This window comes from Lissotriton vulgaris, chromosome 11 (genome assembly GCF_964263255.1).
Source record: "Lissotriton vulgaris chromosome 11, aLisVul1.2, whole genome shotgun sequence".
Classification (NCBI taxonomy): Eukaryota; Metazoa; Chordata; class Amphibia; order Caudata; family Salamandridae; genus Lissotriton; species Lissotriton vulgaris.
The window spans coordinates 650,301,174-650,324,224 of NC_141699.1; the positions used below are offsets into that span (position 1 = coordinate 650,301,174).

At 42.0% G+C, this 23,051-nt stretch overlaps 1 protein-coding gene across 1 annotated transcript in view; it reads left to right on the plus strand.

Annotated features, from left to right (window-relative positions):
• The window catches only part of PLEKHA2 (pleckstrin homology domain containing A2), a 747,617-nt gene extending 725,265 nt beyond the window's left edge, over positions 1–22,352 (plus strand). Inside the window, exons 12-13 of the mRNA XM_086943737.1 lie at positions 14,586–14,663; positions 21,582–22,352. Of these exons, the coding sequence (XP_086799863.1) occupies positions 14,586–14,663; positions 21,582–21,944 (441 nt within the window). The 3' untranslated portion in view covers positions 21,945–22,352. The remainder of the gene's footprint in view (positions 1–14,585; positions 14,664–21,581) is intronic.
• The last annotated feature ends 699 nt before the right edge of the window (positions 22,353–23,051 follow it).

Sequence of the window (23,051 nt, forward strand, 5' to 3'; positions counted from 1 at the left end):
TCATTGTAAGACTGGACACAGTAGTAAGAGTCACTTACGATTAAAGTCGTCACACTAGGATCAGCGTACTCCAATGCAAGCATCAGAGCACGAAGTTCTGCTAATTGTGCGGTGCAGTCCCCAAGTGTCTGCGTGTGCACGACACTGGACTTGAACTCGTCTTTCACCATGGCACCGACCACAATGGCGCATGCGGAAACGTAGGCATGTTTAGAGCCATGCGCAACCTGCGCCGAACCGTCAGTGTAAATGATACAATGGAAATCCTCCAACGGCCGCATTGCTAAAGGAGCAGGATGAACAAATTCATACTGTAAGTACTCCTGCGACCGTAAAGCGGCGTCAAAAATAAACGTGACATCCTGGGACGTCAAGGATGTAGCCCACTGAATCCACCGTGGGTGTAAAGCTTTCGAATTTGGTACACTGGCTTTCGTGACTGCCTCCAAGGCAGGACACGGGGTAACAACCAACATGCGTTTTCCTTGTGACAGGGCACGTTCCTTAAGAATTGCCATCTGTACAGCCGTTAAAACTTTCTCCACAGTGGAAAAACGCAGTTCAGCCGAAGTGTACAAGTGTGACTTGAAGCAATAGGTACTGTATCCCCTTCATTAAAAGTCAGGTACGTGAAACCCACCGCCCCAGGGATAATTCTTATCACCAGGTTGGTCTGGTTATCACGAGTCTGTAAGTAGTCAGAAGTGAGCAAATCAGCCTGCAAAGCCTGCAGTATCGCCGAATGCTCAGGCAGCCAGCATGACTTGGAAAAAGATGGTTGTATCAACGCATACAAAGGCTTGATACGCTGGGCATATTCCGGAATGTAAGTCCTCCCGAAATTCAAAAAGCCCAGTAAAGATTGTAACTTTTTCAGTGTTGTCGGAGATCGCAATTGCGCGCACTTCTCCAGGAAGTGAGGAGCCAACCCCTTTCCTTCGTGGTTAAGTTCGTAACCCAGAAACAACACTGTGTACTCTGCAATGTGCGATTTTGCAAAGTTAAACTTGTAACCCATGTCTGCAAAGTTACAAATTATGCTGTTTACTCGACACAGATGCTCCCAAAGTTCGTCATCAGTGAGATAAATGTCATCCACATAAGAACAAGCAACTGGATCCATTCTCTCTAAAAGAGAGACTATGCGGGCGGAAAATACTCCAGGACTATTCTTATAGCCCATTGGGAGACGCCGAAACATTTTTTGTACACCGCCGCAAGTAAAACTGGTCCATTGGGAACTAAGACCATCTAATCTGTGGGCATAAAAACCATTGGAAATGTCAAGCGTGGTTTTGAACCGTTTACGCTCAAGACTATTCACTAGGGCAGAGCCGTGAGTATTCTGTACTGCACAGTTATGGCAATGCGAGTTCAAATGCCTATAATCCAAAACCAGACGATATGAGCCGTCCGGCTTGTTCACAGTAAAAAGGGGGTTATTCATTGGTGACACACACGTTTCAATTACACCTTGATATTCCAATTGTTCACGGATAGCCGCGACTGAAGCTTTAGCTTCACGCCATATGGGATACTGAGGTTGAGGCTGCGGCTGGGACCGTAAAGGAATCTTATGGCTAGGGGACAATTTATCCCAGCCACACTGATTTCGGTACACAGCCGGCGCAAGCGCCAGAGCCCACTCTTCTGCAAAATGCAGCGCTTCCACTCTCGATACAGTGTGCGCGAAACTGGGGAGGATCACCTCCTCCCCTCGCGGAGCTGCGAGAACAAAAGGTGGGGGCCAGTCAGCCTCCGAAAGCAAAATGTCATACGTAGACGAAAGATTTTCCCAAAATACCCCTTTTACAGTTCGCTGCATGTCACCTTCAATTAACAGGACAATTTCGAAAAGACGTTCAGGGGGAGCAACATGTGTATTAGCCGTTTCAATCACAACATAAGTGTCAGTCGCTGTCACCTTCAACAGTGGACGGAGGGCCTCTCTCACTATGGTAATCTCCGCCGCGCTGTCCAGCAAGGTCAGAGCCCACGTCAGATTCCGAAGCCGCGTTCTCACTATCCGGGGCATATCGATGCGCCGTTAAGGCTGCGACTTTCTTCTTGGCAAACTGCGGTCTCTTGGGCGTAGAGCCGTCCTGCTGATCTCCTTCACTTCGCGGGCGGGGCTGACCACGTCCTTGCTGGCCACCCCGGCCCCTGCCGCCCCCTCCACCACCGGTTGATGGAGCCGATGAGTCCTGAAAGGAACGAGGAGAGCGTTGGTCAGATGCCTGAAACCTCTCAGGCGATTTAATCATCGCGCGATCGCGCAAATCATAAACTCTATCCAACTGCACAGGCAACGAAGGCGCAGGACTAGAAACCTGTGTTTGTTGTTGTTGTTGTTGTTGCTGCTTACCCTGATTCTGCTTTTTTGGCCAATTTTGTTTCTTGGACCTGGGTTGACCACCCGTTTCCGAAGACTGTCCCTGGGGCTGTTTTTTCTCCTTCTCAGAAAAAGCCTTTACACCCTTAGAAGTGCGGCCAACCATTTTATAAGGCCGCCACAATAATCCTTGCCAACTCACGGGGTTTCTCGGCCACTGGTACTAACGCCAGAGCGTTGGCCACCTGAAAGTTTACTGCATCCCCCTTGACATTCGCAAGGATCAGATCGCAAACTACATCAAAGGAGCCACACAGGCGCATACCCAATTCAACCGCCGACTCTGGTCCGTGATCATCTTGAACACGTTTAAGGACCGCAGACAGGTTGGACACAGACGGGGTGCCAAAGCACCTCGAATAAACCGCTGCAAAAGTCTTACCCCATGTCTCACAGTTAACAAGCTCAGGGGCTAAATCTTTCGGTAAACTAAGTGTAAGAATCCGGTGCTTTTCACCAGGAGTCGTATTAGGAAACACAGCCTCCAGCTGGTCGAATTTCTCGGCAAGCCAGAAAGGAAAATCATCCTTATCCTGGGGCTTCTTGCCCATCACGGAATTCACCAGGACAGGACTGATTTTCAAACCAGCCTGTTCTGCTCGAAGCTGCGCACCCGCAGGGGCTGCGCCATGAACATTACGACCAATGTAATGAACAAGCGCCCTAATCACCGCAACCGCGACCTCATGAAGACGCCGCAGGTCAGCCACATTACAAGTGGCGCGATTAGGGTGAGGAGTAAATCCACCCAAAGCGGGCCAATTTGCGCCCGGAATGGATAAAGGACCTAACCTCGGAGCGTTTAAAGAATGGGGTAGGGCGCCACCAAACCAAACTCCGTGCTGCCAAACATCTATAGGTACTTCCAGTGCTCTGTACGGAGCATAAGCCGCCGGTACAGCCGAGGCAGTGTATGAATGGAACACACCAGAATTAGCGTCCACTGCCGGAAATGTCACCCATGAATAAAACAATTCGTACGGGTACGCATGTTCCGCACTCACCACTAAAACCACAGCTAAGCCATCCACAGGGACATTATACGCCCGCAAGTGGTCACGCACCGCAATGCGACTATGCTGCGGGATGTCCACGGCCATGTTAGCACAGGAAAAGAAAAAACAAAGAATACTTTGTAGCACAACTGGGTAGTAATTCAAGGAAACCGTTTTAGAAGAATTCAAGCTTGAAAAGACCTATTTCAAAAATAGGTAGGTTTTCCAACACCACCGTTTTCCGGAAACGGGAATGAAGGGGTTAAGGTTTGAATGATATACTACTCGAGTGTCATGATATAAGGCCAACAACGTATGGGCGCCATGTAGCAGGGTTTCCGTTCTCTCACAGAACTGTGCATAGAGATCTAGAACCTTAGTGAGTTAGGATGATCCAAAACTCACCTCAGTGTCAGAAATCCCCTTACCGAGCTAGCTACAGTGTCTCATAGATCACTATGAAATGACCAATGACTTAGACAAACCAGAACATGATCTTAGAATACCTCAGGAATCGTGGAACACATGAACACTCTTTTGTTATATAATCATTTCAAAACCAAAACTGAGAGTCAAAGAACACACGTGCAAGTTTGAAATATTTATTATTCAATGCAAGGTTCTCAAACGCAGTATCTTGTATAATACCAAAATACATATTATAAAAATCAGAGTTATCAGCATAGTCACTAATCCATAGTAAGCAAAAGGTGATAGCATGTTATAATGCAAAATCTATAGAAATCTGTATCACCTATATTTTGCGCACCCTATTTAGCATATTATATTATATCTAAGAAGGTCTCATTTGGGTTCTAGCAGGGCGGGCCCATACCTCTAAATGTCAGTAGGAGTAGATCACATCAACAGCTACCAGCTCTCTTCATGCGCAGCATCAAGTGTGTTTTGCATTTCCTGTAACTCTATCTTAAACCCGGGTAGAGCCCAATATTGGCAGCAACTGTATTTATGTTATGTCTAAAGTGGTGCGAAGATCAGACCTCCCAGCAACCTTGTATCGAGTTATTCTTAGAGATTTTAGCACTCACTGTTCAGACAGTGTATCAAGCAAAACTGATATCATAGTAATAACATATTATTCTCAAATAAATCACATCGCCGCTTCTAGGTTGAAAGCTACAACAACAAGTATGTGTCGTGTGCAAAACTGAAGCCGAAGGAAAAAATGGCTGTTAGACATGTAATACACTCATGCTAACTTAACACAATATATGTAATGAAGTATCTATATGACAATAGGTGAACTCAGGGGGTCTCTACTTGGTTGAGGTGTCCACAATGATGTTTACACAGTACCTGGACTTAAATATTGGGCAGGGTTGAACTCTGGTGAGGGACGTCTTGTTGAGAAGAATGCATGAACACGACGTTGGCATTTAAGTGACCGCTTTGACATTCCTAATAGTTATTTTGTTTTCCTGTTGTTCGGGGGGGTGGGGAGGGGGAGAAAATTACAAAAACCATACCGAAAACCAATGATGCTTGGAAAGACTTATGCCAATGCTGCACCTTTTCCTTACGGCAGCGGTACCGTGGTTTCTAATACAGTAAAGTGTTTATTGAACGTACATTGCTGCCATTTGATCAAAATTGCTATAGCGGCCAGCCCGATGGGTTGTAGGCGTTCCGCTGTGTAACTTGTTGGTGCAATAAAGGTTTTTGCAAAAAAAAAAAAAAAACAACAGTTGGGAAAGTGTTGGTTTGCAGGGGAGTAAAAATTACTATTCCCACTCCAGTGAATGCAACAGTAGGGAAAGTATTGGATAGCGGAGGGGTAAAAAATACTATTCCAACTCCAAAGAGTGCAACAGTAGGAACATTTCGGATAGCGGAGGGATAAAAATGACCACTCCCACTCCAGTGAGTGCAACAGTAGCGAAAGTATTGGATAGCGGAGGGCTAAAAACTACTATTCCCATTCCAGTGAGTGCGATGGAAGGGAAAGTGCTGGATAGCGGATGAATAAAAATTACTATTCCCACTCCAGTGAGTGCAACAGTAGGGAAAGTGCTGGATAGCGGAAGGGTGAAAATTACTATTCCCACTCCAGTGAGTGCAATAGTAGGGAAAGTGATGGATAGCGGAGGAGTAAAAATTACTATTCCCACTCCAATAAGTGCAATAGTAGGGAAAGTGCTGGATGGCGGTGGGATAAAAACCACTATTACCACTCCAGTGAGTGCAATAGTAGGGTAAGTATTGGATAGCGGAGGGGTAAAAAAATTAGTATTCCAACTCCAAAGAGTGCAACATTAGGAAAATGTGGATAGCGGAGGGGTAAACATTGCAATTCCCACTCCAGTGAGTGCAACAGTAGGAAAAGTATTGGATAGCGGAGGGCTAAAAGCTACTATTCCCATTCCAGTGAGTGAGACAGTAGGGAAAGTGTTGGATAGCAGAAGGGTGAAAATTACTATCCCACTCCAGTGAGTGCAACAGTAGGGAAAGTGCTGGATAGCGGAGGGGTAAAAATTACTATTCCCATTCCAATAAGTGCAATCAATAGTAGGGAAAGTGTTGGATAGCGGAGGGGTAAAATTTACTATTCCAACTCCAAAGAGTGCAACAGTAGGGAACATTTTGGATAGCGGAGGGGTAAAACTTATTATTCCCACTCCAGTGAGTGCAACAGTAGGGAAAGTTCTGGATAGGGGATGAGTAAAAAATACTATTCCCACTCCAGTGAGTGCAACAGTAGGGAAAGTGCTGGATGGTGGAGGGGTGAAAATAACTATTCCCACTCCAGTGAGTGCAATAGTAGGGAAAGTGCTGGATGGCGGAGGGGTAAAAATCACTATTCTCACTCCAGTGAGTGCAACAGTAGGGAAATTATTGGATAACGGAGGGGTAAAAATTAATATTCCAACTCCAAAGAGTGCAACAGTAGGAGAGTTTGGATAGCGGAGAGGTAAAATTTACCATTCTCACTTCAGTGAGTGCAACAGTAGGAAAAGTGTTGGATAGCGGAGGGGTAAAATGTACTATTCCCATTCCAGTTAGTGCAACAGTAGGGAAAGTGCTGAATAGCAGAGGAGTAGAAATTACTATTCCCATCCAGTGAGTGCAACAGTAGGGAAAGTGTTGGATAGCGGAAGGATAAAAATTACTATTCCCACTCCAGTGAGTGCAACAGTAGGGAATGTGCTGGACAGGGCCGGCTTTAGGGCGGTGCGATCGGTGCCACCACACCGGACACTGACTTGGGGTGGGGCGCCCTGTTTGGAAGTACATTTTCGTTTTAAAAGCACCTGCTTCCAGCAATTTTCAGCCATCAATAAAAACATCAAGATCACTCCAGTGAATAATGTTTCTGCTGGATAGAGATCGGAAGTTTGTCTAGTGGAAGTTTTAACTCATTGTGAAGTAGTGTAGTGGGTTCATATGCCTGTTGCAAAGAATGTGTTCCATGCAGATCACAAAGTGCATATAATGTAAATGGGTCAGTGGGTTACTGCTTGTGCCCCAGGGATCCTTCCGTTAACCTGCAGTTTATAAGTTAACATCCTAACAAAACACAGTGAGCTATCGACTGTCATCTAAGCGCTGCATGCAAACTGCAAGATATGTATTACAGCTATATGTCTTTTTGTCCCATCTGTCATTATCCTAACCTTGCAAAAAGGGTTTATTTGGGTAGATATCAATTCTTATTATTTAATAGTACCCCTAACAGTGATGTTTTCAATTCTGAATTTGTACTTTTCCAGATCAAGGACTCTTAAACTATACTGCCTACCAGTATAGATGACATGTGACTCCTATACCTTGGAAGCCTGTGTCTTATGTAACATTCCTGTACACTGATTTACACATGTATGATTGTCTCTGTACCAATGTGTGTGTGATTTAAAGTTCTGTGATACCTTACCCTGGTATAAGTGGCGCTATAAAACTTAATCAGTTTGAGAGAGAGTGGTTATAGAAACTTGAAGAGCACTGTCAAATGGTGGTAGTGAGGGAATCCATGGTAGATGTGGTCATAGGGGGGCGCCAACAAACATTGTCGCCCAGGGCGCCACCAGTGCTAAAGCCGGCCCTGGTGCTGGATAGCGGAGGGGTACAAATTACTATTCCCACTCCTATAGGTGTAATAGTAGGGAAAGTGTTGGATAGTAGAGGGCTAAAAATTACTATTCCAACTCAAAAGAGTACAACAGTAGGGAAAGTTTTGGATGGCGGAAGGGTAAAAATTACTATTCCCACTCGAGTGAGTGCAACAGTAGGGAAAGTGTTGGATAGCAGAGGGGTAAAAATTACTATTCCCACTCCAGTGAGGGTAACAGTAGGGAACGTGCTGGATAGTGGAAGTGTAAAAATTACTATTCCCACTCCAGTGAGTGCAACAGTAGGGAAAGTGCTGGATAGCGGATGAGTAAAAATTACTACTCCCACTCCAGTGAGTGCAACAGTAGGGAAAGTGCTGGACAGCGAAGGGGTATAAATCACTATTTCCACTCCAATAAGTGCAATAGTAGGGAAAGTGCTGGATTGTGAAGGGGAAAAATTACTATTCCCACTCCAGTGAGTGCAACAGTAGGGAAAGTATTGGATAGCAGAAGGGTAAAAGTTTCTATTCCAACTCCAAAGAGTGCAACAGTAGGAACATTTTGGATAGCGTAGGGGCAAAAAATACCATTCCAAATCCAGTGAGTGCAACAGTAGGGAAAGTGCTGGATAGCGGAGGGGTAAAAATTACTATTCCCACTCCAATAAGTGCAATAGTAGGGAAAGTGCTGGATGGCGGAGGGGTAAAAATCACTATTCCCACTCCAGTGAGTGCAACAGTAGGGAAAGTATTAGATAGCGGAGGGCTAAAAATTACTATTCCAACTCCAAAGAGTGCAACAGTAGGACAATTTGGATAGCGAGGGGTAAAAATTGCCACTCCCACTCTGGTGAGTGCAACAGTAGGGAAAGTGTTGGATAGCGGAGGGGTAAAAATTACTATTCCCATTCCAGTGAGTGCTACAGTAGGGAAAGTGCTGGATAGCGGATGAGTAAAAAATACTATTCTCACTCCAGTGAGTGCAACAGTAGGGAAAGTGCTGGATAGCGGAGGGGTAAAAATGACTATTCTCACTCTAATAAGTGCAATAGTAGGGAAAGTGCTGGGTGGCGGAGGGGTAGAAATTACTATTCCCACTCCAGTGAGTGCAACAGTAAGGAAAGTGTTGGGTAGCGAAGGGGTAAAAATTACTATTCCAACTCCAATGAGTGTAACAATAGGGAAGATTCTGTATGGTGGAGGGGTAAAAATTACTATTCCCACTGCAGTGAGTGCAACAGTAGGGAAAGTGATGGATAGCGGAGGGGTAAAAATTACTATTTCCACTCCAATGAGTGCAACAGTAGGGAAAGTGCTGGATGGCGGAGGGGTAAAAATTACTATTGCCACTCCAGTGGGTGTAGCAGTAAAGAAAGTGTTGGATAGCAGAGAAACTAAAATTTATAATGAAATTTAAACAATTTAAAAAAAAATAATCTTACAAATGAATAAACAATATTAAAAAAATATCAGATTAAATGTATTAAACAATAACATTAAATATATTAATTACATATAACATAAACGTACAACTACTATCTAAAATAAATTAATACATTCATTAAAAAAATATTTAAAAATTTAAATATTAATACTTTTTTTTAAACATCAATGCATTTATTTAATTTCCCACCCTATAACACCACACCATTAAGAAAAAAACATCAACATTTGTATTTACATTTATTTCCATAATTAACATTATTATTGATTTAAAACATTATTAATAAAAATTATTCATAAACATTTATTGAATACGCATTCTTTAACCCTATAATATGCACAACACACACCTAAAATGAATTACACAATCACCATAATTGATTACTAATTAATTCATTTTCATTATTAACAACTAATCATTAATTCATCAATTAATAAATTATTTCCCAACCTTCCCACCATTTTCACCTATAAACACCACAACACACACCTAAAATAATTACACAATTAACATAATTATTTGCCAATTAAATAATTTCAAATTATCGAACTAATTATGAATTCATCAATTAAAAACTAAATTACTTCCCACCATTTTCACCTATAAACTCCACAACACACACCTAAAAATAATTGCACAATTAACATAATTAATTGCCAGTTAATTAATTGCAATTAATTAACAACTAATTACATGATTAATCAAAAAATATTTTACACATGTAACACTATAACATCCCAATTCAACAATTATTAATAAATAAAAAAAATTCTATAAATGTAATATAATTAAATCATTTCCCACCCTTTTCCCTTATGAACCCACCACCCACTACGGTACTAAAAACGCAAAATTCAATTTAAAGAAAATAATACCTATTTCAAATATTCAATACATTTTATATCATTAATTTACTTCCCACCCTATTCTCCTATAAACCCACAACCCGCTACGGAACTAAAAACGCTAAATTCAAACAAACTGTTTTTAATAACTACTCAATGTGAAAACATATAATAAAAATACAAATATTTCATGCATCATGCACATATAAAATATATACTAGAATACATAACATTAATAAAAAATCGATATTTTTAACATCTATATTTTTGCAAAGGATATTAAACACTTTAATATTTTTTACATCAATATTCCTTACCAAAAGTCGATATTCTTGACCACGATAGTTTGTCTGTCGATATTCTTGACCCAGGAGGAATTGGAGCTGACGAGAGGGTGAAAGAGGTTTAGTCAACTGATAAATGTGATGCATGCTGCCATCACTACCCGGGCGAAGGGCATTGAGCAGGTCTTCAAATCTCTAGAGGCTCTGCTGGAGGGCAGGTGCATAGATTTAACTGTTAGGGATTGCTACAACACTGAGAGATTGAACATTGCCAATTGTTGACCACATCAAGGAAGACATATGTAGATCAGGAGAATAGAGATTCTGAGAGCCTTTAGAATATCCACAAGTGAGCCAACATTGAAGGACACATTAGGGGTTCATTGTGGCCACCTAACTGCAGTTCTCATCTGCTGTGGACAACCACATAAAAGACAGAGGGCTCTTCTGAGGTACAAAGCCCCCAATACCCTAGGAGTTTTCTCCCAGGATGTTTGGGTCATTTTTCTTTTTTTTCTATTTGGAACTGCTTTTAATGGTTTTTCTCAAGAGAAAGAAACAACATCAGACCTTGCTCTCTAAATAGGCCAGATGGTCTGATGTATGTACACTGACAGCCCCAAGTCGGTTGGGTCTTCAGTGTCAGGCTTCTGTAATCAGAGCCACTGGAACACCAGTGGTGGAAACCTGATGTACTGCCCAATGCTATATAGGGTGGGAAGGCAATCAACTTGACAGACAGGGTAGTGGTGGAGTACTCTGCCTGTCAAGTACTAACTGAGATCCACAGTTTCTCAACTGCACTATTTGTTGTCTAAGTTAGAAAAAAGGAGAACCAATTTAGGACTGTAACTCTAAAACCTTTGTGAGTGGTGCAGGTTCTGAATAAACGCGCCATGGTTGGCCAAATCAAATGCTTACTTTAAGTTTAGAAGGAAGTGATCTGCCTTGTCCAGGGTGCAATGCACAATATAAAGAATCCACAGTGTTGCTAATTAGTAGCTGAGACCCAGGTGGAAGCTTGATCATTCATCACCTAACAGGTGTTCACTGATGATGAATTAATTCAGTTGGTAAGTGACGAATCTCGCCCTAGAAATTGTCGATGTGAGACTGGACAGAAGCTGGCAGGTGGGATTTTTTCAATGGGGTTCATTTGACCAGTCATTAGTGTATCAGGAAAGGTGCCTTTGGAAATGCAAGCTTGGATCAGACCACAGCAAAATGATTAAAAAGTATAGAACATATTTTCGATAATAATGGCAGATAGATTATCAAGGTAGTAACCTTTCTATTTGACCTTCTTTACGATGGGTGATAGAGATTCATTTTACATGGGAAAGAAGGCTTCCCTGGTTTTTATTGTTTTTAGGTGAAGGGATTTGATTTTGCACAGAGGCAGAATAGATTTGGCTTCTAATTTAGGACATTTTCCTGATAGAGAAATCAATGAGCAACTGGATACCCACAGCGCACGTGAAAGCCCTCACAAGTGGTTGGCATGCTATAAAAACACAGATAACCCAATAAGGAATTCCTAACATTTGGAGAGAAAGAGTAGAGCGTAGTTGCTAGACAGTGAATAATATTGCATTGGATGTGCCTAGTGAAGGATCATATACTATTGGCCCAAACCATAATTTATTTTTGGATGTAGTTAGATTTATCATGTAGGCATTTTGGCACTTCTGGTTAATCTTCTTTGAAACTGATTGGTTCAAACATGCATGGTTGGCTGTATCTGTTTTTTTTCTTCATTGCATGTCAGCCACATCTTTGGCTTCAGTAAGGATGATGATGTTATACTTTTGATCAAGATACTGATATCAGCCAATAGGTTTAGCTGAATTAATTTTGGTGCAATGGGACAAGAAAATAATATTTACGAGATTAAACATGCATTTCATGAGCAAAATCTTCTTGGGCATAACACATTTTGAGATAAGATTGTGGAGGGGAATGGAAAATAAGAAGGGACCAGTCAATTGACATTGATAAGAGGCACTGTCTACGAATAGGATGTTCTATATTTATATTTTGCCTTTGTTGTGCACAATCAGTTCCTCCGTGCTCACAACCCTGGCTGCCTATCACGCACTGCTGCCATATCTCACCACACAACACAGACTTTCACAGGCTCCTCCTGGGACGTTCTCCTGTACTTTCCCACAACCTACATTCACCACTCCCACACCAACAGCAGACAGCACCTCTCTAGCTCACCCAAACCCAATCACATACACCAACCACCACCCGACTAAGACGCCACACTTGCATGCATTTTCTTCTATACCTGCTTCCTCACCAAACACACCACTGAGAAATGGGATCTATGTCACAACCACGCACTGGATCTACTCTTTCTCATGGAATCATAGCTAAACTTAGCCTCTGCACCGAATACCGCAACAGCCATCCACTACGGCTAAAGGATCTCCATTAGGGCGGTCAGCATAAGCCTGGAGGTGGGCTTGCCATCATATTCAAAACCATCAGCTGCCCCGCCTCCATGGAGACCCCCACCATCTACATGGAACATCTCACATTCAAGATATGCATCAAAGCCAACTTTTCCCTGTAAGGAACTCTCGTATACAGACCAATAGTACATAGCACCAATTTTGCCAGCGAGACTTTGTCGCACCTCTCCTCATCATCAGAAGCCTCTTCATCCTCCTCAGAGATCTTAATTTTCACCTATATGATTGCCACTGACTCAAACTCTATGGATCTTCTAGAAAGCCTCAGACAACTTGGCCTCACCCACCACATTATCTGAACTTACCCACACCACCGGACACTATTTGCCTATTAGACCCAATTTTCTCCTCAATCAGCAATATCACAGTTGACAAGTCAGCAACTATGGCCTGGACAGACCACCCCCTCATTGGTTTCAGCATACACATCCTACACCCCCACAGACCTACCATCACTAGACCCGCCTGCTGAAGCTGGTAAAGAATCACAGAAAAGGAGTGGGCTTTTGCCCTCTCTGCGCACTGGCCAAAGCCCACCAGCAACTTTCCGAAATCCATCAGGAACCTCAACAACAGGATTATTGCTTTCGTAGACATCCTGGTTCCCCTCAAACACAACCGGCCACAGCTCTGCTTGTACACAAAGATCCTCCGATGGATGAAACGCCACTGCAAGCAGCTAGACCGCATCTCCACAGCTTGGGCCCCACCTTCCTGAACAGTTGCATCTCCTTCCACCATTCACCCAGATAGCTCAACTCTGCAGGATCCTACTCACATACATTCCTCACATAAACAGACCCCGATCAGGAGGATGGGTATTCTTTTACATCACTTCTAAAGTGTGGAACGACCTCCCACTTCATATCAGAGCCTCTTTCTGTCTTGAATTTCCGAAGAAGCTGAAGACCTGGCTTTTCAATTAATGGACACACACCTGCTCAGTGCCAGAATACCCTGGCAGGTGATAGTGCCATTTACAAATACATATACCATGCCCTTCATGCACACATATTTATGCAGGCTTCTGCTCATGATTACAAGCCAAGGATTCTCACTACAGTTGCAAATAGCAAAGCTCTTATATGATAGAACAGAAAGCCATGAATATTTACGAGTTCAACCAGGACAGACTACACTTGTGAAAATCATGTAAGAAACCATTTGAAAGTACCAGAAAAGCAAATACCACCCAGCACTGAATGCACACAATGACACAGAGATTTCAGTACCTCTGTGAGATGGACTCACATGCACAGTGCTGTTAAAAAGCCAAGAGGGGATCATGACAGAACAGAACCTCAACAGGAAGCTAAAATAGATAAAGGCACACATGTACTACATCACAACATTATTACCAGCCCAGCCTTGCTCAATGGAATTCCATACATTTGGAAGTCCTTCCATGTTTGGATATGACATCAGAAAATCTTCTGGTGTTCATCTATAGCCTCATCCAGATGGACCTGGGGCTGGCCAGTCATCTTACGCTTCACCTCAGATGAAGTGTAACAAGGCCCACCTTCACATAGATTAGGGTTTCCTGACTTTTACAGCTTTTTGAGCGAAGTTTAAATCTTTGCCCACCTCTAGTTTGTAGTGACACTGAGCATAAGAATATTAAAATACCCTGAGATTTTACATACAATCAGCAAGTCTCAATATGTGGGAGGGGTTCTGTGGGAAAGGTTCCACACTCAAGACTCATGCCAGCCCCTTCCTTTTTGGTGTTGAAAGTCCTTTCTTAAATTGCTTGATAGGTTCTGACTGATGTATAGACAATCATGCCAAATATTTATTTTCACTGAATATTAGAGATCACATTCCTCATTCACTGTACTTTCTACAGGTTGGACTTGTGTGGTACTAGAATAGTATTCTAATGCATAATGATGTGTGCCCAGCAACAGGAGAATCTTCGGAAAGACGAAGCATAGTATGTGTTTCTTATATCAAGTGAGGACATAGCTCCAGTAGCAGGTGTGGATTAAAGTGCACCGAATGTTAGAATGTGTGTGATTTTATGTACATCTGGAGCTCAGAGAAGTTTAATAATCATATTTTGTGCATATTTTGCAGGCAGACACCCCAGGAGACATGCACAGCTGGATAAAGGCAATCTCATCGGCGGTACACTCCCTGAAGATGTGTTTCAGAGTATGTTTATTAGCGTTCACTTTATGAAATTTTGCTCATGTTGCAAGTACTGTTTGTTGAGCGTGATTTCAGCAAAGAGGGCTTTACCACCCTGTTGGTCCAGCCTAAAAATCTAAGAGTTACAGTTTTTGATAGCCTCTTGGTGGACTACTTACAATGTATCATAGTCATAAGCTTTCAGAATGATACAAACTTATTCTGCGAATGGCATTCAATAAACAAGTGAAAAGATGACTGTACTTGCCAAAAGGGTAGAAAAGCCAAAAGCATCCCACCATGCCATGTGACACCTCACACATTAGCAGGCGATGCAGGTAAGCATGGTGGGGCTGTGGGGCAGGGCGGGGGATGAAGTCAATAGACGGCGGAATAGAATGTATTTTTTTATTTATTTATTTTTCCCTATTCAGTAGTTGGTTGACTTCCCCCCTCGCTCCTCCCCACCACGCTTACCTGCACCTGCAGCGACTGACCTCCCATCGCTGGCCCAACTGTATGAGGGTGTCTCATATCTGTAGACAGGCATTGTGTTGCAACTTGAACAGAATTAATATACCCGTGAAGAAATCTCTTATATAAATATATATTAATGCCTCCATCACAGAGACAACTTAAATAGGGACGTCCTCTTGTATTCCTTCTTTTGTTGATTACCAAACTTTACAGGTATTGACAAAAAGCTAGAAGTAGGACTGCTATGAAGACGTGTATGACTTGGGGTAATTCACTGGTGGTGTACAGCATATACAAGGGAGTAAATGAGACCTGGAAGGCGAACAGCAGGGCAGAATACAGGAGAAGGACGGTGTGGATTGGGATCTAAAGGGTGCACAGGAACTGGGAAACACCTGTACAATAAAAATAGGAAGACAACACATATGTAGGGCAATATATATTAGAAATGGCAATAGCATACAAAGTAGCAGAGTAGAAAACAGAAGCACAATAGACTAGCTACCATGAAGACATATTTTTTTGCATGCTCCTAGGAAAAATGATCTGTTTGCAACTAGAAAGAGATCACAATAAGGCATGGAATATTTATTTTTCACTGACTCTAAGTGAGTCTCTGTGCAAGTAACACCAATTCTCAGAACTCAATGGCACCTTCTGGCAGTGACAAGTTTTGATCAGCAGAGAGGGCCTAGGAAACCATACAAGGGGAATATAATACAGAAAAAAGGTTCCGGACAAGTAGGGCTGAATTCTAAGAAATAGCCAATGGGGCAATATTAGTGACGTAGAATAACATTTATACAATCAATGGATATGCTTTCAGATCTGCACATCTAAATGTCAGTTCTTCGTATTCCAACGACCATTTCATAACATCATCTTTTCAAAGGGTGCTCCCGTGGGGCTACAATATCCACCCACCTTGGGTATAAGTCCACTAGAACTGCGCATTGCAGTCTAGTACTAAAAGTTCAACATATGCGCCAAAGCACACCAAAACAATGTCACTTTTATCCTCAGTCAGTAATTCAGTGAAACAAAAACAATTTTTGAAGTTCCATTGGCAATTTCCAATAAATGATCCACAGAAGATTATGTACATGGATAGAGTCGTTGTGTGGACAACACATGGTCTTTGGAACTTGAACAACGCTTTTTTTTCAACAAATGGTATTAAGGTTACCCCATTTTAAATAACATATGGCTTTTGAATCAAGAGACTCACAGACAGAATTTACTCAGCAAGCTACATTTCTTGCAAACTATTTACATAGCACATTAAGAATGACTGCCTTTTTGGATATTGAGAAAAGCCTTGAGAAAGTCCAGGAGGACGAAACACGTGTCGGATACCATGCTTGTGTCTATGATTGGAATAAAACAGTATGACCTGATACATCATCTTCTGTGGATCATTTATTGGAAATTGCCAACGGAACTTCAAAAATTGGTTTTGTTTTGCTGAATTACTGACCCGTGTAGATGTAAAAGCGTATCTTGTCCTGCACCTTGAATGTAGTGTAGCAAGGCATATGGGGTGGAAAACCGGCTTGATCCCGGCGATGCACGGGTATCCAATACAATATATACTCTTCCGGGTTGCGACTAGGGGGTTCCGGGTTAGATACAAGACGCCAGACGGAGAGAGCGGGGCTACGATTTTAGCCATTACAAGCACGTACCCGTGCATCACCGGGATTAAGCCGTTTTTCCACCCCATACGCCTTGCTACACTACATTCAAGGTGCAGGACAAGATTCGCTTTTACATCTACACAGGACTCGTTTTGAAACTGGCGTCTTATACTTTATATGATATTGCCAACAGGCTTCTACTCGACCTTTACCTACCTTTGATCACCAAGAATTCAGTTACCCTTCCGGGTTGGAATTAACACCGGAATTGGGCCTACCTTACTTTGGATTCAGCCACTGAGCCCTGAGGAGTTGTAGAACACTGCTTTTTCTACAATGAAACACGTGTCGGCTGGCTGTGTGTAACCTATACCTGATGACCTATTAAAAAAAGGGAGAACAAATACTCCAGAATATACTCCGATGTTGGATGGTTTCTTCATCTTCAGAATATTTTACTTACACATTGTGTTTTTCTGCTTTGAGTGCGCAGGACTGTTGCTAATTTGTGATTGTGTGGCTTGCTCCACATGGATTGAGGGGTTTGAGGGTCTCCCCTGCCTGACAGCACCATTCCAATACTTTGTACCTATTACTGATTGAACGTTAATAGTGCTAGAGCGCCACTACTTCCTGCCCACTAAAACCCGTTTCTTTCTTTAGCAAATCTATGGTTTCCATAGTTATCATAAAGATTCAACTATGTGAATCCCAAGATGTCTTTCACATGGGTCGCCGCGTAGTTCCACACTGCTTTGAATTTCACCAGCAGGGCTACCCACCACCTACCATATGCCTAAGGTAGGCAACTGAGAGGTGACAGAATTGTCTCTTGTTTTCCTTCATGGTAACTGTATTGCCTTGAAAACTAAACACATTTTCCAAGTGATCCATATGGTGTTACTGTGAACTGTTGAACAAGTATGCCATTCAGAACTGGTACACAAAACCTTTCTGAAGAGCAATGAGAAGATTATACATGCATTCCATAGTTCATGCAGGTGTAACTTTTAACTGACACTTCATATTTTCAGTTGGTGTCAAGGCAATGTGCCAGAAGTCACTCATCAGATCAAGATTACAAAGGCACTTTGCTGCACTAAACTTGTTCATCAGGTTGGGCGTTACAATGGACATTGGACACCGTGATCAGGACTATTGGACAGTCCCATGAACTGCAAGAGTGCCTATCAACACCAATCTCCAGCATATCTGTCACCTCTGCCTTGAGGCATTTCTGGATCTTCCCTGACATTCTGTATGTCTTGCTCTTCATAGGCAGATTATCACACTGTCTGTGTTATGGGCAGCGTTTGGTTTTCGGTCATTAAGTTAGTGAGAAAAGCTTAACAAAGTGAACAAACACTTATATTCAGCCAGTTGTGCAGGTTTCAGGTCAGAGGCACACTTGACTGCCTCTACTGAGACATCCTTCTCTTCCCCTTGCAGCAGGTCAGGGAAGGTCCAATTGTGCTATTCAACCACACCAGAGACTGCTACTATGTAGTACTGAGGCACTCCCTAGGCACTACCTATGTAGTTCTGTGGTACCTTAAAAATATTAAAATAAAAAAGTGCATAAAAATTGTAAATCACTATAACAAACACTTTTTCACAAATATAGTGTACTAGTGTCTTCCAATTTTGACATTTTTAATTATGTCAAAAAAGTCTACACAATACTGCAGTAATACCTAACATTTCCACATTACTTAAAAAAATTACAAAACAAAGGAACATTTTGTGACAAAAAACCCTGGCCTTCTATGTACTACCACAGTACTGCGTAAATTGGTGACAAAAATATATAGCATTTTTTTTTTAAATCCATACCTATTTCCACTTTAAGAAAATGGTAATAGGTGGGGAACAACAATAAAACCTCCTACTTACCTATGTTTAAGTCCCTAAGCCACAACAATCCAGAAGTCTACTAAGAGGGTTATGGCTACCCTTTAAATTTGTAAAGGCAGGCGTTAGCCAATTATTCAATGGATTGTTATCAGTAAGTACCGCCGTATACCACTAACTTACCGTGGCACAATATATCACTAGGGACAATTTGGGGATTTTATTGTGTTACCCTTGTGTTATGCATAGTGTCGCAAAGCCAACACAATACTTATGTAGCATTTACAAAACTACACAAAGCATCCATACATCGCTCTGCTTTGCTTGGTACATGTACAGAAATGCAATGCAGTGCTTATCACTTTCTTGTGTTGCTCTACCCACCATTATATATAGTCCTTCAAAATGTCAACTATATCCGGAACTCACTACACTTTATGGCAGTGCAGTATACACTACTCAACTCTACACTAATACAGTGTACGACACTGCAGTGTACACCACTCCACTGTACGCAACTCCACTATAAGCTATTCCGCCGTATGTTACTCCACTCTATGCTATTCAATTATATGCCACTCCAATCTTTGAAACTCTACTCTACGAATACACCACTCCACTGTACTTCACTACACTGTACACTATTCCTATGTATTGCCCTCCACTCTACGACACTATAGTGTCTGCTATTCCACTTTACGTCAATCCACTCTTCTACACTCCACTCTACGCTATTAGTCTGTATGGGATTTAACTGTACGCTAGTCCATTATAAGCTACTCCACTATACCGCAATCCACTTCACGCCACTAGAGTGTATCCCACTGCACTCTATGCTGCTCCACTGTACGACACTCTGCTCCACTCTCTAGAACTGCAGTCCATAATACTATCCTGCACTTTATGGCATTTAACAAGACTCTACTTCACTCTATCCATGTACTCTCCACTGTCTAACTCTACAGTCTAATCTATGCTGGTACACTCCATTGTACAACACTCTATTCCACTAAACAACACTTTTCAATACTCTACAAAACAGTCCTCCATTCTACTGTATAAGCCGCCACTCCAATTTATAAGAGTTTACATGATTATATGCTACTCAAATACACTATAATTCACTCCACCCCACTCTACTCTATGACCTACGAATACACTATATTACACTTTACTCTATACTACATTATGTAACTCTGCGGAACTCTGCATTACATTACCTTGCTTTACGCCACTATCCAATGATCCACCCGACCCAACACAGTAATGTACTCTATACAACTCCACTCTACAATACTATACTACACTGTTTCCCACTCTACCCCACTACATTCTACTACACTGGACTCAATTCCACTATGCAATATTCGACTCTACCACACTCGACTGTACAACACTCTCCTTCCTTTTACGGTACGACACTCCAATTAACTATACCTTAAGAAATAACACTCAGTATTACAATTTGAAAAACATTTTCATTAATAACATAAAAACCATTTACATTCCATGAAAAAATCAAAGGTTACAGATAAGTTGCAGTTAGGAAAACTTTATTTATTCTTTCCATGCAAGCCATACTTAAACTACACAAACAGTAGAAAGTCTAAAGTTATACCTAAAAGTTAAATTTAGAATACTAGAATATACACACCACCTTCACATTACTATTTCATGCACCTACGCACACAGCGTTACTTATAATTTACATATTAACTTAGCACAGCACCTTCAAATTACTATAAGTTGTGCACCTTATACTGTGTTCTGAAAAAACATCTCAATTGAGCTGTCCTGAGTGTTGTTATAAAAACTATGATTTTGCATGGTATAAGTGATGTTGTATGGGAGGGTATAACCAGTGTATTGACTTACCCACCTCTCTTTTCAGCCCACATTACTTACAAACTTAAATTTGAGTTTGGCAGCACAATCAAAAGGTACAGATTTAAGCCTTTATTATATTTTATGGAGTTGGAACAAGTCATGCTGCGCAGGGTTTTAAAAGGAAAATATAATACAAAGGTGCATTCTATATTTTAAAAGATGGGGCAAATATGTTCATTACTCCTCCTTCACAATTCTGTCCATACAATAGTGTTTAGACTATTGGTCAACTCTCACTGCAACTATGACAACACCTTATATGCTGGCCTCCTGCATACCAAAAGACTGCAAAAAGCCAACAATGCGGTTAGTCTCTTAATATTCTGGCAAACAAAATGCCAAGTTATGGCACCCCAACAAAACATTGCACCTGGCTTCAGGAGTAGAAAATAATCAACTTAAGGTTGTGGGCAAGCAAATGGAAGAAGTGTTCTTTCCCCTAGTTTCACCAGGAGCACATATGCAAAAAAAACTACTAAACATACCACTCCACTTCACTCCACAGGAGACAACCTACTTAAAACAGAAACAAATTGTGGGGCGGCAAGAGATCCGCAGTAGGGCCACCCCACCTCTCTGTCACCCTTCTTTAAACCTCTGCAATGCTCCATCCCTCATGCTTTTCAGGCACAAATTAACAAAACATTCTTCCCTCATACCAACCCCTGGTGGTTCTATCCTGTAAAAGATTATATGCCCGCTTGCAATAATTGAAAGTGGTTAATTTCTACTGTGGACTTGCCTTTAACTGCTGTATTACTGTAATCATCTTACTCTTACCATGTCGTCTGCAGCTGCTGAATGTTTGTATTCTCCTAGTCATATGCACTTGGCACAATCCCATGGTATCAATGTAGCTATTATTTTGTTCACCATACCAAAGTCTGGGCTGGTCATTGCACTGGCATACCCCCAGCTCTGGATGGTGACGTTATTAAGCTTCTTATAGTAGCAAGGTTATGCAGTGTGTACTATATGAAAAGAAATGAACATTAAAGATTTCACCTGTTTCCTAGGGGTCAAAGGGAAATATTGCTGTTTGAGATAGTTCATTCCAAATGTATTTAGTTTCATCTCCTATTTTTTGCAGGAGTTTGCGCCCTTCAGCAGATCACTCTCTTTGAACAGACGGGGAAGCTCAAATCGCCCAAGTGCCTCAAACCCATCAATCTCCACAGCCAAAAAGCCGGAGGAAAAAAAGAGCTTTGTCAAAGGCCCATCCGAGGCCATGTCTTGGCAACCTTGGACACCCGTGCCTCAAGCAGAAAAAAAGGACCCGGCTGCGAAAGCCGGTCTTGAGCACTCAAAGGGCTCTGCGACTCTGGCCAAAGTCCCAGATGATGTGAAAGCCCAGGTGACGCGCCTGAGACATGTGTCCGAGCCCCAGCGTGGAAGAGAGACACCCTACATGATCAGTATGGATGACACAAACATTCGGACCTCTGACGTGTGACCCATGCTAGGTGCCAAAGCCCATGCATTGACTTTTCTAAACCCAGTAGAATCTGCAGGCTGGAGAGGAGAGCACCATCAGGACGAGGGTGTTACTGCCAATGGAGCAAAGTCCAGATTCATGCCTTTCAGTGTCTGCGAAATAGCGCTTTGGCGGTGTTACCCTACCCCAACAGAATGGAATGTCTTGTGCCACTGCCTTGACATCACACTGCGCTGAATCTTTGAGCTGTCTTTCCTTCTTTTTTGTTTAGATTGCAAACACGTTTTTACCAGTCTGCAGTTTGAGTTTATCTGAAAGAACGTGGCATAAGATACTTCAGTACAAGGCCCTTTGCACTTCTCTATTTTCTTTTGCTGAAGGCTTATGTATTTAATCTGTTTACAAATAAATGGAATGAAACATTCAGTTCTTGTGGCCTTACAGCAGCAAGTGCACTGATGATCTTGGGCCAGATGTACAACGTTTTGTTTCGTTTGCAAATGTCCCAATTCGCAGAATCGGGCCATTTGCAAATAAAAAAAGGCCTTTTTCAATGTACAAAGGTCCAATTTATGATCCGGTAACCTATTATGGAATTGCAGTGGAATGTGTGAATGTTTTGCAACTGAAATGCGTAGGCAAAAAATTTGCATTTTGCCACCTACTTCAAGTAGGTGGTAACCCATTCTTAAATGGCATGTGGTCCCCAAGGGACCCATTCCCCTTTGTGAATGTTTGTAAAAACATTTTTTAACAGCAGGCAGTAGTCCTACAGACCGCTGCCTAGTCTTAAAAAAAGAAAAGAAAACTTTTCATTTTTCTTTTTGAAATGCATCCCGTTTTCTTCAAGGAAAACGGGCAGCATTTTAAAAAAAAGGGCTTTATTGAAAAGCAATAATAGATATGGTGGTGTGATGACCCTAGCAGGCCCCTTCCCTGTAATTTTTATGATTCCCAATGGGTCCCTAACCGAGTCCTACATCATGAATATTAATGAGGTAGGTCTATTTGCGAAATCTAAAAAATGTTGGTAATTGCAAAGCATACCGTACATACATCTGGTCCCATGTGTTTACAATATAAGAACATAGGTCGCCTGAAGTCTGTGTATTCCAAATGTGGCAC